At 42.5% G+C, this 16,338-nt stretch overlaps 1 protein-coding gene across 1 annotated transcript; it reads right to left on the bottom strand.

Moving 5' to 3' along the window:
* Positions 1-10,633: 10,633 nt before the first annotated feature.
* On the bottom strand, positions 10,634-15,873 carry LOC310943858 (uncharacterized protein). The gene is made up of 4 exons (XM_083909532.1): positions 15,071-15,873; positions 14,837-14,985; positions 14,075-14,201; positions 10,634-11,831 (listed from the first exon to the last, which is right to left on the bottom strand). Exons 1-4 carry the CDS (start codon positions 15,369-15,371, stop codon positions 10,642-10,644), a joined length of 1,767 nt encoding a protein of 588 aa, XP_083765658.1. The 5' UTR covers positions 15,372-15,873; the 3' UTR covers positions 10,634-10,641.
* Positions 15,874-16,338: the final 465 nt, after the last annotated feature.

Here is a 16,338-nt window from a genome sequence, read left to right as displayed (position 1 = left end):
GTATTGTTTTCTTCAGATATATTTCTACAGATATTGCGATATATTGATTATGACAAAATCGTTATATCGTGATAATATTGTGGATCATGTATCACGCATCGTATCGCGAGGTACCCTGCGATTCCCACCTCTAAAGACAAGGCACAATACAATAAGGCGAGATAAGATACAATATAATAAGAAGATGAGAATCAATCTTATATGATATGATAAAAATAAACAAAAATAAACATCTTAATCCATTGTCAATATCAGTATCTATGTTATCGCTGAAACATTAAACAAATGGGCACATGTTTTATTTCTGGATTGACAAATAACAAACTCCAAAGGACAAGACTGAATTTAGTAATAGCATCAAGTCCATCACATCAGTTTCACTGAGCACCAAGCCAAATTGAAGAGCTCTCTTAAAGGGTTAACAAAAAAAAACAAAAAAAAAACAGACTCTGTTCATAATATCTTAAAAGAGACAAGGAAAGTGCTGCATTTTCACAGCTATGCTTATTCTTTGATACACAATAAAAAAAGAAGGTGAAGCTCAAGGACTTAAAACTGATGGATCTGGTGGACATACAGGAAACAGTAATAAGAGTTACAATGAAGAACACATCAAACTTCAATTTCTTCTGCCTGAGCTGCTTTTATGAAATATGAAGGTGTTCTGAATAAGGCACACTACCCTTGCAACACTCGGCATAAATTTTCCATGATGCACTCCATAGCCTGTTAATCTCTGAATTTAATAATGGAAAGATTTGATACAGAGGAGAGAAACTACACGTCTTTTAAAAAGAATAGCTATTAATTCAAATGGCAGGAGGCATTATTTTCCAAGTGCAGTCAGGCACTGCTCATATTACAAATTAGCTCGTAAATTTAAAAATCATGAGGTATGGAGTGTCAAACCTGTGATGTGCATTTGAGATTAAAACTGTTAAATTTAGTTCTGCGTCTGCACACAAACAGCTGTGTTCTTCGAGGCATTTCATCTGCTTCCTTTTCTTGTGCACCTTGGTTAATGTTTGGAAATTGTTATGATCCTTGGTCATATGTGTTCACTTGTAGATCTCTCTCCCTCCCTCAGTGTGTGTGATTACTTTTGATGTGCGGGTGTTTGTGTGTGTGAGTGACTGAGGAAACCGGTGTTGCCATGTGATTTGGTATTTTCAGTGAAACGGATGGACGTGGGGGGGGGCGACCTCCCGGACCTCCCAGGTCCATGAGTCCCACCCGCCTCTCGGCTGAGCTGGGGTTGGCGGTTTGGACTGGGGGGTGGCTGTGGAGCCTCGGGGCGCTGGCGGCTGCGGGGGGGGGGGGGGGGGGGGTGGGGGTGGGTGGAGGCTGTCGGTCTGTCGGAGGGAGCCCCAGGGGACCTGGCGGTAGCTTGCCATGACTCCTAGGAGGGGTGGTGGGATCCCTACGTGAGCCTCTGCCTGCTTCCCTCTGGGGGAGAAGTCGTGTGGTTGGCTCCGAGGTAGGCGTTGGTGGTAGCTGTAGCGGGCTCCGGCCTGCCTCCTGGGGGGCGGTCTGGGGGAGGCTCCACTGTCTCTGGTGGTGGGCTGGATTGCCCTGGGGGCCTGGGTGGCCTCAGGACCTGCCTGGGCATGTGGTGGATTGGTCTGTGCCCACGCCTCCTGGGGGGCGCGGGAGGGGGGGCTCCTACCTTGCAGCTCCCCGCCCTGATCTCGTGCGGGGTGGACTTGCAGCTGGCCCTGGGTCTGGCGGCTGCGTGTTTCTCCTGGCCCGGGTGGCCGGTGGACGCTCCAAGTGCCTGGGTTACTGGCGGCTTTCTCCCGGGGGGCTGAATGGCGGCGACACGGTTTTCACCACGGATTCCCGACCAGGCCAAGTGACAACCCCCGCACATACATATACATGGATGCGTGAATACACAGACATACAGATACACATTCTGGTTGATGATAGAACCAATATAAAGTGATACAGCCGTTGTAAACTAGCTCCCCTTTTCTATATGTGGTTGTTAACAAATACTAATGGTACGGCACTTATTCAAACACATCAGTGATGTTAAAGCTCACATAGAGTGGTCCTGTTGCACATGTTAGTTATGGAGGTCTACTTAAATACGTACATTCTTTTCTGACGCTGTGCTGAGCCACGATATTTCAGACATAAATCTCACAGAGTGTGTTGTGATTGGCCAGTCAGCGTAGAGCCTTCCCAACTGTCTTGTGATTGGCCAATACCCGGAAGTGACATATTCAGCACACCCGCTCTCAGAAGTGCAGCTCCCCCCTCTGGAACGGTGGGTGCACTGCTACTCATTATTAAAACATTGTTTTAACAATGTTTAAAAATAGCTTTGTCACGACTCCCCGCCGCAGTCCCTTTTATGACTTTGACCCAGAGTCAGAAGACACTGTCGCTCGTGAAACACCTCCACAACAGACGTTATTCTTCTTCTGCGATTCAATGTACGCATCTCGCTGAGCCCGAGATTACAATAAAACACAGCGTTCTCAGCAGTGGCTGAACTGTTTGTTTCGAAACTTCAGGGCTTCGTAAACAAGGTAATGACGCAGATACACACTAAAAAACAGTGTTAATTGGAACTTCCGGTCTAGGTCCGCTTTAATGTTATAATGTTATGATTATTGCCTTATTGTGTTATGCTACTAACTTCTATCTAGTGTCTCTCTTTCTCTCTCCCTCGCTCTCTCACTTTCCCCCATCTCTCTCACACCTCCCTTGTCTGTCTACCCACCCCCACCCCCCTGTCCAGCCCGGTCCTCCCACACCACCTAATAAATATACAAATCAATAAAAAACATACATAAATAGCAAGACGGGTATAACAGTCCTGTAATTACTCGTCCTGCAAACAGCAAAATCTGTTCGACACAGACATGCAGTCAACCATAGTTCATGCCTAAGGTACTGGACAAGACAGGTTAAAAAAAAGAAAAGAAAAACTCTTGCTGACACTAATTGTAGCTTTGCTTCAAAACCTATCATAGCTTTGCTTCTTGATTATAAATCTATTGATTTTTGGCAAAATGTTTCATACATAAGTGAAACACATTTACAAATTTGGCAATATTTGGGGTCTTGTTTTTGTAAAAGACATTGAACACTACATACAAACCATATCCAATTCTCATAATCGTCTCATGATTGTCTCTTATTTTAACACTTTAACGTAATCCCTGCAAAGCACTGTTGTTTTTTATTCTTTTTATTTTCCTTTTTGTTACATGTTTGTATATGTTCTATGCCAGTATTTCTCAACCCTGGTCCAAGGGTCCCACTGCTCTGCATGTTTTAAAGGTTTCCTTTGTCCAGCATGCCTGAATCATTATCAGGCTTCAGCAGGGGCAGATTATGAGTTGACCATTGGAATCAGGTGTGAGGCCCTGTGGTGATCAGGGTCTGGTTTTTAGGTTTAGGAAAAGATTATGGTTATTAGCCATTATTTTTTTTTGGTTGTATATTTTTTTTGAAACTTACATCTGCGTTTACCAATTTTCTTTTTCATGTATACACCAATATGGAGGCAGAGGATCTGTTGTGGTGACCCTTAAAGGGAGAAGCCAAAAGAAGAACACACATGATTTTGAGACGCTGTGGGATGTTTCACTTATTTTCGTAACACAGTATATCACATTCTACACCCTTCTTAATCCCAGTGACTTTCCTACAGGTCTTAGTTGGTGAAACATACAACAAAGCACTGGAAGCTGGCTATCTCGCTCAGTGATACATCCGTAAGAGTTGCCAATTTATACAAAACTTGTAACAATATCATATGTGCCCCATCAGCGCCCAGATCCATCGACTCCCTTTCTTTGTATAACCTTTTCCATACCAGTATGTCGCCTTTTTTTCTAAGCAAATCTAATTTAACAGCAGCTCAGTGCATAGCTTTTATATACGTGGCCAGCAGCAGAGACAAACAGAGCAACGCTTCACACAGAAACACAGCCTCTTGTTCATCACAATACTGATGCCTCAGGGTGACCATTCTCTGAAGGGCAAGAGAGGGTGCGTGCACACAGAATGCTACCACGAAGCAGTGGGGAAATAGAAGTACTCTGCTGGTAGAGGTTTTTCAGTAATTACACATCATCAAAAGAAAAATGTGATCCAATTAGAGGAAACACAGGAGTTTCATATACTATATATTATAACTCCTGTTTTGTAGCTCATTAAAAGCACACTTCTTGCAATTGCAATCCAATATTCCCCTCACACAGCCACCATTATCTGTAATGCTCACTGTAAATTCAGCTCAGTAAAGGTATTTCTCATTCGCTCTTCAACTTCTCTTGTTATTGGATTCAAACATGAAGAATAAGATATATCATCTAGAACAGAAGTGCTGCTTAAATATCTGTGTGTGTGTGTGTGTGTGTGTGTGTGTGTGTGTGTGTGTGTGTGTGTGTGTGTGTGTGTGTGTGTGTGTGTGTGTGTGTGTGTGTGTGTGAGTGTGTCTTTGCAAGCTCTTTTTCTCACCTTGGAAATGAGATTAAAATGTTATCAGCTGTTCCACCTGCACTGACCTGCTCTGACTCAACAGATACAAGAACATCATACTTATTGCTGAACGTGAGGTGTAATATAACTAACACACACAGGCTCCAGCAAACGGATCAACTTAAGACAGCATCTATAGGCACACAATGTAATTATTACTCTAATGGTGATGCTTAGTTTATAAGAGGTCTGTTCAATTAATGCATTAGAAGACAAGAAAACATCTGAAAATCACTTCTGAGGATATTTGGACAAAATCAGGTGGAAGGCTGACACCAAGTGGTCAGTTGGGATACTGCAATATTGGTGGAAAACATATTGTGTTTTTCTTCCTTTGCTTTAAAGAGCTGTATTATCATAAACATTATCATCTAAGTACTTTCAGTTTTTCAACTGGAGACACTTCAGGAATTTTAGTCCAGAACTATTTGCTGAAACAAGTCACTCTTGAGTAAATACAGTAGAACATGGGCAAGGCTAGACCGTTTTTAGGGGTGCTTCAGCATTGAAACTCAGCACCACGGAAACTTGGAATAATAAATCTTGTTATTCTAAAATTTCTGTCAAAATCTTTCCCTGCGCGCATAGAAGCACTCCACGAGCAAGTGGAAGCTGGTTCCCGCACAAGTGTATAATGTGCACTGCGAGCGCTGAAATAGACAGACGACTTTATTAATCTCTTTGGGAGGTTCCCTCTGGGAAATTAACATTTCCAGCATTCACAGACAGCACTGTTAAATTAAAACTGTTTACAGGACACAGGGAAGACCATAAAATATAAATCACAGCCTCTTGTACAGCTGCCTCGTGTTGCTTGTCCAGTCCAGCTTGTTGTCCAGCCACAGCCCAAGGTATTTGTAGGTCTGTATGACCTCCACCTTCTCTGCTCCTATAAGAACTGGGTGTGTCCATCCCAAAGTCGATGACCAGTTCCTTGATTTTTTAGGTGTTGAGCTGCAGGCTGTTATTGTGGAACCAGACCACAAAGTTCCTCACCGGGCTCCTATATTCCTCCTCTTCGTTGTCTCTGATACACCCCATGAAGACCGTGCCGTCTGCGAACTTCTGAATGTGACACATTTCAGAGTTGTAGCAGAAGTCCACAGTGTACAGGGTGAAGAGGATGGGGGACAGCACAGTCTCCTGCGGAGCTCCGATGTTGCTGACCACAGTGTCAGACGTGATGTACCGGTTTCCACCGCTCCTCCTTTTCACAGAGCACAGCACATTTTGATTATTTCACCTGCAGACCCAACCACTCGAGGAAGGCATCAGTTTTGTTAAGAATGTCATGAATGGTGTTTTCCTGACGTGACTACTTTTGCACATCATCAGCGTTCGGGCAGATGGTTTCCATTCCAACCATTGGTTAATTGCAAGGATAAAGTTCACTGCGCTCCATGGATAACCCGTTTTAATGCCATGGCGTAGAGGTATCTGTTCAGTGAGCTGGTCCGGGTCAGGGCGGGGGACGAATGGAGTGGTGACGAATATCTGGTGATGCCGTTCCGACTCACCAATGCCCTGGCTGTCTTTCAGGCCTTCGTTAATGACGTCCTCCACGATATACTACGTCTTCATGTTTGTCTACCTAGAAGATATCCTGATTTTTTTCCCCAGATCATGTCACCCACACCAATCATGTCCGTCAGGTACTGGAGAGATTGTTGCAACACCAACTCTATGTCAAAGCTGAAAAGCCTGTTCGGTTTCTGAACAATAACATTTTAAAATGTATTCTAAAATGGACAGGGAGCCAGTGGAGGGAGGCGAGAATGGTGTTAATGTGGTCATGCTTACGAGTTTCTGTCAGCCGCGTTTTGGACTAACTGCAAGCGAGCGAGGGAGGCCTGGTTAATGCCAGTGTAAAGTGCATTAAAGTAGTCCAGGGGTCTCCAAACTTTTTGCAAAGAGGGCCAGATTTGGTAAGGTGAAACATGTGGGGGCCGACCATTCAGCCTGACATTCTTTGAACCAATAACATTAAATACAAATTATCTACTTTATGACATTTTTATTGCTAATGACATCCTTCATTTCTTTTTATTTTCAAGTTTTTACCAAAATCCCTCTGCCTTTCGTATTTCAAGACCACATAAAATGAAGAAAAAGTCTGTCTGGAAAGAAACACTTTAGAGAATATTAAACATATCTCAGTTCATTTGAAACATTACATATTATTCACTATTAAATGCTCACTGTAAACTTCATCATTCAAAACGGTAGTTTTGATCATCACAGAAAATCAATTCATTAAGATTTTAGAATTTATTCACAAATCATGTCTGCACTAATGTGAAGTGTGATACTGAGATCTTGACTGCAGTATGTAGTCCAGTTCTGGCTCAAAAACAGTGGTTTTAATGCGAAGACGTCACACAGGTGGGCCACATATCATTGATTTTATAACAGAGGGTGCAGGCCGGTGAAAATTTGAACATGGGCCACAATTGGTCCCCGGGCCGGACTTTGGGCATGCCTGCAGTAGTCCAACTGGGTCGAGATAAAAGCATGAATCAAGCACTCAAAACCATTAAAAGATACAACAGATTTAATTTTAGATAAAAGCCTCAAATGATAACAACTGATTTTAACTATTGAGTTTATCTGTTCATCAAGTTTAAAATCACTGTCCATTTTTACACCATGGTTTGTGACTAGGTTTTACATATGACTGCAGAGAGCCCAGGGGCCTCATGTACAAAGACGTGCGTGGATTTCCTACTGAAACTTGGCGTACGCCAAAACCCAGAAACGGTCATATGCACAAATAAATTCAGATGTATCAAAGTGTGCGTACGCATGGATCCAAACACGCTCCCTTTGTCCATCTTAAATCAACGTGAAATTGAGCGCACATGCAGAGGTGCCAAACTCCTCCCTGTCCACGATTCCATTTACATATGCAAATCAATTTGCATATGCCCAAATGTGCATTGCGCGTTTACATACGGGACAATTAAAAGAATAAACTATTTACTCACCCAGAAGCCATCCATCAACATTTAATGTTGGCCTGTTTAACAGCATTGTATGGGAATGTGAAGAACCTGGATGACATTCGGATGATTCCGTCCCACACAGTTGGCGTGGCTCGGCTCAGGGTTGACACACTCCTGACCGCAATCGGCTTATGAGCCAATTATCATCGTTTGCAAATAAATCCTTGCGTTTCCTAAATACTCGCTCACATCGGATTGCACCATTTGCAAGGTGTTAATTGTTCATAAGTGTGTCTCTGATGTACACATCACTCTGTTGACTACATGTTTTCACATTATTAACAGTTTCCCAGCATCACCACTAAGTGTCGCCAAAGGAACAATAGCTGGAGATACGTGCGTACGCCATGCCATTAAGTTGGCGTGGGCACCGCACATTTTCACGGTCATGTCGTTTCATACATCTGAACGTGAGCGTGGAAAAGGACGTACGCCACGTTTTTGTGCGTAAGCAACCTTTGTACATGAGGCCCCTGGTCTATAGAAGAGACCCCACAGGCTCGACTGGGACCAAACATCATGACCTCAGTTTTTTCTCCATTTAAGTTGAAAAAAAATTAAATCCCATCCATGCCTTAAAGGTGAAGTAAGTAGTTTATAGTGCCATCTAGAGGAGAGGCTGAAATTTACAACAAAGAACTGCTCCTCTTCTCACCCCCTCCCTTCCCTGAGCGCTACGGTATCCGCAGCTGGTCAAATGTCGTCCTCGTCGTCTTTCTCCGTGTCAGCAGATGAGGTTCGTGAGGCGAGGGAGAGGGCGAGCTACCGCGGCCGTAGCAGACGAAGCGGAGAGAGTGGAGGCGGGACTTCTGCTACAAGTAAAGAGACGCTTGATTTGTTCTCTCGCGTTTGTCCTTACAGGCTCCGGTAGAAACATGGCGTCTCGCTGCTAACAGTGGCTATGCGACCGCGGCCCGCGACCATGTTATTTTACATGACTTTTTGTAACACTACGAAAATGAAACAAAAACTATTATACAGCGACTAGACAATGCAGGAGCACATAATATGTATAAAAAAGTGGATTTTGGGTTATATAAACCCATAAATACTACACAGTGTCCCTTTAACATCTTTTAGGCACTCTAGTATCGTTTCTCTTAAAGGTCACACAGAGTGGTCCTGTTGCACATAAATGTTAGTTATGGAGGTCTACTAACATATATTAACTTGTTTTTATGGTCAAAAACCTCCTACTTGCTGTAAACGAGCCGATTGAAAATTGAAAGAGACCGCTTGGAGACGCAGAAGCACAGAGCGACGAGCGGCGCAGGAGAGGGAGAAGAGAACAGCGCAGGGGCGTTGCGCAGAAATAAAAGGGCCGTTTGGCTGCACCAGATGAGGCAGATGAGGGGACACTACCAATTTTTAATTTATGTTGATTATTTTACTTTTAAATGTGACCATTGCATGGCTTGTTTTAAGATTCACTGGCCAATTACTTAATTAGTATTTAACTTAAGTGAAAAAAATGTATATAATTTATTTAATTTCAAGAGTGTGTCTTTTTGTGAGACTATAAAAGGTGTAAAATGGTGTAAAAACACTGTGCTGAGCTTCCTCAGAGACAGACCCCAGTCAGTCAGAGTTAGGAACTGTACATCTCAAATAAGAAATGTATCGGCCTGATCACTGGTGGGTCAGAGACGGCGTATAGGAGAGAGGTGGTAGAACTTGTGGCCTGGTGTCAGGACAATAATCTCTCCTTGAATGCAGAAAAGAACAAGAAGATGATGATCATTGGCCCAAGGAGGAAGAGAGTGCAGCACATGCCGCTGTGCATAGGCGAGACTTCACCTGGTCTCACAACGCACAGCAGAGGATTAAAAAAGCCCAGCAGTGACTGTACTTCCTCAGAAAACTGAGAAAATTTGGCATGTCATCCAAAATCCTCAGCAACTTCTACAGGTGTACGGTCGAGAGCATCCTCACCAGCTCCATCACAGTCTGGTATGGTTACTGCACTGCCCAAGACAGGAAGGCTCTCCAGTGGGTGGTCAAAACTGCACAGTACATCTCTGGAGCAGACTTCCACTCACTTCAGGATATTTTCTCCACCAGGGTCAAGAGTCCTCAACATCATCATCAAAGACGGTACACACCCACAGCAGACTCTTCACGCTGCTGCCATCAGGCAGACATTACCAGAGTCTGAGATCCAGAACCACAAGGATGACTAACAGTTTTTACCCACAGGCCATCAGGCTCCCTCATCAAGACCCCGCCCACATCCCTGAACTGATTAACATTACAAACGGTGCTGCAACTCTCTGTTCACCGAGAATCAATTGTGCAATATTGTCCACTTGCCTTGACATGGATCTGTTCCAAGATTCCATTTTTATACTTCAGTCAAATGTTTGCCAAGTTTATATTTTTAATCTCTACATTTAACTTACATTTTATTCTAGTTTTCTTAAAATTATATTTTCTGTTATATATATTTTTATTAGATTTTCTTTACTTTTTTTGTGACTAGGGAGACGTGCAAATTAAGAATTTCATTGTGCAGTGTGATATCTACGGTGTCAGGCCAAATAAAAACACCACAACACGAATACTTTTTTGTTCCAGTCAGGAGTGACACTATTATCCTGCGCCTGCGTTAATACGCTATTTGAGGATCTTCGTTCCTGTCTGCCTGCCAGCTTTGTAATTTTGTGTTCTTAATAAAGACTGTTACCACCATACTGCATCTGGGTCCAGTCCTGTTTGTTACACACTACTCTTTTACTCATCATAAACAACATACTCATTTGAATGAGCATGGGTCTTGATCCTTGGCTTCTGTGTGCATTGGCAAGTTGGAATCAACATAATCAAATATTATTAGCGTTCACAGAATAAATAACTTTTTATTGACAAAAAGTGAGAGTTGCACTATCATTGTGCACAATACAATATTTCACAGCACGTGACCTTTTTTGTCCTTACATTACATTAAAACACCTTCAGCAGTTTGTTTCTAGATGCAACTTTCCGGAATGCACAGAAATCACTTCAAAAGACAAGTACACAAGAAGAATTTTCAAAATGTATCAGAGTGACTGTATTACAATGCACAGGAAATAGTGTTGAATCCTCTTTTCAGAGAAACACAGTGATTTTTATGTCTTTTTTTGTCTGTGGTTGTTCACCATCATACATCCAGGTGGATCCTCTGATGACGTTTCAGGTTACATTTCTGTGTGAAGCGTTTGCCACACGCCAAGCAGCAATACGGCCTCTCCCCGGTGTGGACCCGCCGGTGAGCTTTGAGATTGCTCAGCTTGGTGAAGCTGCGACCACAGAGGGAGCAGCAGAAAGGCCGCTCCCCGGTATGAGTCTGCAGGTGAGCCTTCAGGTTGCTGGGGTGAGGAAAGCACTTTCCGCACTGGCTACAGCGCAGGATGTGCCTGGGGCCAGCATGAGAGTCTGGATGGAGTATGTGGTCGACATGTTGGGAGTTGGCAGACTGATGCTGGGATCTGATGCTGACCCAGGGGGCAGCAGTTCTGTTGTGTGCTGCAGCTTGTTTGTCACTCAGGTGAACCCGCTGTGCTGAGAGTGGAGGAGGCAGAGAGGTTTTGGGTGTGGAGGGACATCTGTTAAGAGGATTTGGGTTGACAACTTGAGAATGAGCTCTAGATAACGCTACTATGGTATTGTTCGAGAGTGTCTGAGAGTTTTTTCTCATTGGTCGGTGGAGGTGCTGTATAGCAGCTTGCAATTTGAGACCTGCAGTTGCTTTGGGATGCAGCTTCATGGCCTCCTGCACTGTGGCTTTATGGGAAATGTGGTTATGTTTGTGTGCTGCTGAGTTGGGCCTGTGCCGTTTTACTGAGCATGAGATGCCAGACTTTGGCATTTCCTTCTTTTTCATACACTCACCTTCCTCAAACCCGTCAGAATCAGTAGTTACCTCCTGTTTTATTGTCACACCCAAAGATGTACTGTTTTGCAGTCTTACGTTTGACGTTCCTGAAGTTGAATTCTGAACTTTGTCTGGAGTAACCTGAGCATGAACGTGTGAGAGTACAGACTCAGACAGCTCGTGTTCTGTACCTTTCAAAGAACCTCTTGTATTCCCTGAATCGTGATCATTCTCAGGCCCAAGTCTGTGATTCTGCAGAAGCCCAGACCATCCAGTGTCCATTTCCAAAGATGAGAAATGTGATGATTCTGCAGGCATGTGAGTGTCCTCCAGTTCTTCAGGAAAGCCGAAGTCAGGTGATATCTGTGGGCTTTGCTTCATCATATTTTTCAATACTTCCTCACTGCTTTCTTGACTCGGTTTCGGTTGTGGGTCTGTAAGCTCTGGTGTGCTTTGGGATTCGATTCCTACTTTGCCTGGAAAATGAGCAGAAACAAGGATTATTTTTATGAAATAAATTGCCTTATGTAAAATGTAAACCATTAACAGAAAAATCAACTTGGTTGGTGTAAGTGAGCTCAGTAATAATAAATAATAAACATTTAAATACATAATACTCCATCTACTGAAATTGTTTTCAACTAAATAAGCCTTCACTATATAAGAGGATTGATGATCTAATTCTGTGTATTGCAGAAGCTAAGTGTATTGGTGCAACATACATTTGAGATTGCTTGCATGAGAAGATATTAACCTTTCTATACACATGCCACAGGTTAAGCCAACCTCACACTGTTCTGTCCTCTTTCTGCTTGCGTCCCTTCCTTCTCTAGATGCCCCTCGTGGACCAACAGCAAGAATTCCAGGACTGTGTGATTGTACATGTTTTCCACTGTTGTTATGTGTATGCAATTAGCTAGCTTAGGGTTACTGAAGAAATTTAATTAAATACTTAGGTCATAAAATGACCAATGACATGTCATCAGAGATTAAGGAAACAAGTTACATTTAAAGCTCCCATAGAGTGGTCCTATCGCACATATATATGAGTTATGGAGGTCTACTTGCATACATTAAAGGTGCATTATGTAATAAATCTAAAGCAACTGGCCATAAAATCCTCTTAATATGTCACAGAGACTTAGGAATAATGTTCATATAACAAACTGAACTCACCAACAACAACAGAACAGCTAAAATATTTTCATTGAAAAAAATATTTTGCTGACTGCAAATCATGTTTATGTTTTGAAATCATGTTTTGGCATGTGGTGCCACCTACCACCGTCTACCAATCATTTGAGTCAGTAGTCTCAGCTGCTGAGCAACCACGGGTCAGAAAACGAAACCTAAAAGACCTCGGTATTTTGAATTTGAATGTAGTAACCGTTTTTGGCCACATTCTTACATATGGCACCTTTAACTTGTTTTTATGGTCAAAAACCTCCGAGTTGCTGCAAACGAGCCGATCAAAATCTCTCTTGAAGCACTAGTCAGCCGCGCTGCTTCAGACCGAAATCTCACCCCCAGAAGACAGAAGTGTTGTGATTGGCCAGCCAACGAGAGCTTTCCCAACTGTCTGTGACCAGGTACCTGGAAGTGACGTAGTTAGCACATCAGCTCTCAGAAGCGCAGCTCCCCCTGTGGATGCACTGCTACTCATTATCAAAACATTGTTTTAACAATGTTTAAAAATATCTTTGTCACGACTCCCTAGCTTTGTCACGACTTTACGCCTTTGACCCAGAGTCGGACCCAGAGTCAGAAGACACTGTCGCAAGTGAAACACCTCCGCAACGGACATTCTTCTTCTTCTGCAGTTCACTGTACTCAACCGGATGTGCCCGGACTAGTGCCCAGAGCAAAGGCTGGCTTATGTGCACATTTGTTTTTCTTTCTAAATTTAGTTGGTGCGGCTTATATTCAGGTGCGCTCAATAGTCCATAGGGATGCAACGGTATTCTGTATTTTACCGAAACCGTTCCGTACACCCTGTTCAATACGCAACGGCAAACAATGGTATTTCGGTACATTTCAGTCCATCAAAATGTATTAAAATACACATTGCTGCGTGATTAGATCACTCAGGAGCAGAGACATGAGCACTCTGCTCATGCTGCCTTCATCGTCAATCAGAGGAAGTGAACGAGACTCTGAAAAAGGTTTTAAGCAGCACCGTCTTCATATAAGTCCGCTGTGTGAGATCATTTAGGATTCAGCTAAGACTACGATGAGAATTAGAAAATGAACAAACACCACACAAACAAACCACAGTGTGCAAGCATCTGTTATGCAGCGCAGTGAAGTTGGTTTGAAGTTGGATATTCAACAGCGCCACCCAGAGCAAGTCTCTTTCCGTCTCTTTCACTTGGAGCAGCATGGTGTATTTGTAGTTGTAGTTTCTGTGAGTGGGTTAAAATGTTGTTTATTTTTTATTGGAACGCACTAAACTTTATATATTTTAATTTGTGTGGTTTTATGTTTGCTGTTTCATTTGATTTGATAGTGCACTATTGTGAAAATAAAGTTTGTGGTTTTTTTATTTTTACAATGCAATATTGCCTTTGCTGGTCTGAGTAGTTTTATTTTAAGATATCGAATCCATACCAATACCGTGGCCCAAAAACCGTGATGCATACTGTACCATTGCATCCCTAATAGTCAAATTACGGTAATGTGTGATGTGGCGTGAAATGGACCGAAATGACACAACACTCACCATCAAGAGTACTGCTCCACCCTCCCATATGCACAGATGAACAAGATGGCTCATTAACAACCTCTTTCTTCACATCCACAGCAGGTACCACATCGTCTTTTTCTCCTGCTGCCTGAAGAGGACATACCTGTAGAACAGAGGAGTACAACATATTTCAATTTAGAATTACTATTCTATGTATTCTATTCTACTATTCTTCAAATGCAATTAACAAAGGTTCAAAATAGATAGATAGATAGATAGATAGATAGATAGATAGATAGATAGATAGATAGATAGATAGATAGATATTTGTAAATTTTGCAAACAACACACGATTGCTTTGAAAGTTTTACCTCAAATTTCCTGTCATTTCCTGTCCATTAAGCATTTAAAAATCACAGCTTACTAGTTTAAATTTTCACTCGGGAGCAAAACCAATCTTATAATAATCATACATTTATCAAAGTAATTACACTGATGTGAAAATATTTTGTCGTGATAATATTTTTGGACATACAGCCCAGCCACAGTAGCAATATGGTGGCTCCAGCAGATCTAATGTTCCCTGCCAGTAGTAAAAAAAACAAAAAACACCTGTACAGTTAATTTACTGCACGGACTTTGCACTCACACTTTGTGTGAATTTGAATACAGTTTGCAGTATCAACTTGTTTCTTCAACTTTAACTCAGGAGCACAAATTAGTGTTTAATTAAGGTAACAATTGTGATCAAAATTATTAATAAAGATGCAAACATCTTTAACTTAGCCATGTTCCCACCTGTGTTTGCCTCTCAGGGCTGGGAGTATGTGAAGGATCATCATCCTCCTGTGGCTGTGGTTCTGACACCGATAAGACTTCTTGTCTGTGACTTCTTGTCCATCTCTCAATACTGTTGTCTTTCTTCACATCACAGCCCCTTAACACGTCTAAAAATTAAGTAAAGAACTTTGAATACAAAAGATGTTACCAGAGTTATGTCAGCAGCACTCATGTTTTTCTGATTTTACCAACCTTGTCGGTCATTAGATTTTTCCCCTGCAGAGGCGGTGCACAGTTTCACATGCCTCTTGGTACAGTCCGCGCACCTTCCAGTCTTTTCTCCATATTTAGCCTCATGATCACTTAATTTCTTTTCAGTCCACTGAAGCCGCATCATCAGAGACTCCACCTCCTGTCCCCTGCGCTTCACCTCCTCCAAAAAGCCTTCCTCCACCAGCCTCGTCACCTCGTACATGGCTGTCTTCACCACCGTCTCCATCACATCCGAGAGCTGGGTCTGAAAGGTCACTAACAGAGTGTCCAGTTGCGACATGGTAGACTCTTCCAGTGCTCGATCAAAAAGACACAAAAGCAAACAGAACTCCGCGTGTTTGTAGGAAAACCAAGTAGGACAGACACAGATGTCCTCATGGAAAACTCTTACCACATATTGTGTGGGTTAGGCCACTGTCGTAAGGCAGCGTTTATCCAGCTATACATGTTACTGTTGAGGCTGTTTTATAAAACGAATAAACTGACATTCACTCGATTCTAAACGTTAAAATGTCAACTTAACAGAACCCAGCGTGATGTTCCTGATATCAATTACCTCCATGTCAGCTCCAGCTATCGGCTAGCTAGCTATACGCTAGCATCCGTATGCTAACAAATGTAAACAGCATTGAAGAGTCAACCACTCGTGCACAACCACGGGCTATAAAAGCATAAGCCGAACCTAACCCTGTCGCTCTATTTGGTTTCCACGATAACGACTGTGTATCAGAGCGAGTTAATGTATACTTGCTTGACATTTAATGTGAGGTAGACATGAGACAATCTTGTTTTTGCCGTGGCGTCATGAATGACGCAGTACGGTGGCCTTGCCTGGGAGCGTTTGCTGCGCCAAGTAGGAAATGTAGAACTACCAATTACACCAAGGAAGTTATAGTCCGCTGGCTAAGTTTGCATAAAATGTCATAACGTTTTACTGATCAGTTTTATTATTTTTTAATAACCACTCATATAACATTATAGTCAGCAGACAAGATAAAATAAAAAGTACCAAACTCGCCAGTTTTCTGTCATTGTGCTAAATAATGCAGCATAAAATGTAGTCCCATTACTTTTTATATAGTTTAATGTCTCTCGCCTCTTGCACAGAAATGTTGATCTGGATAATAGGATTTTTTTCCTCTTCTTCTAAGGCTGGACCAGGGGCTACATTTTATACAGATGTGGCCGAGTTTATGTCTAACATCCTCTCCATATTGTATTCAGAAGGTACATTTCACCAGTAAGGC

Source organism: Microchirus variegatus, assembly GCF_963457635.1.
Source record: "Microchirus variegatus genome assembly, chromosome: 23".
NCBI classification, from domain to species: Eukaryota; Metazoa; Chordata; class Actinopteri; order Pleuronectiformes; family Soleidae; genus Microchirus; species Microchirus variegatus.
The sequence above is the reverse complement of the archived record's forward strand: the minus strand, read 5'-3'. Positions and strand labels throughout refer to the sequence as shown.

Excerpts from the sequence above, each read along its gene's own strand:
- LOC310943858 (XM_083909532.1), bottom strand. The coding sequence starts at position 15,371 with ATGTCGCAACTGGACACTCTGTTAGTGACCTTTCAGACCCAGCTCTCG. Across the intron at positions 14,986-15,070 it reads AAAATCTAATGACCGACAAG|ACGTGTTAAGGGGCTGTGAT; the intron begins GTTGGTAAAATC and ends CTTAATTTTTAG. Across the intron at positions 14,202-14,836 it reads GCCCTGAGAGGCAAACACAG|GTATGTCCTCTTCAGGCAGC; the intron begins GTGGGAACATGG and ends TCTGTTCTACAG.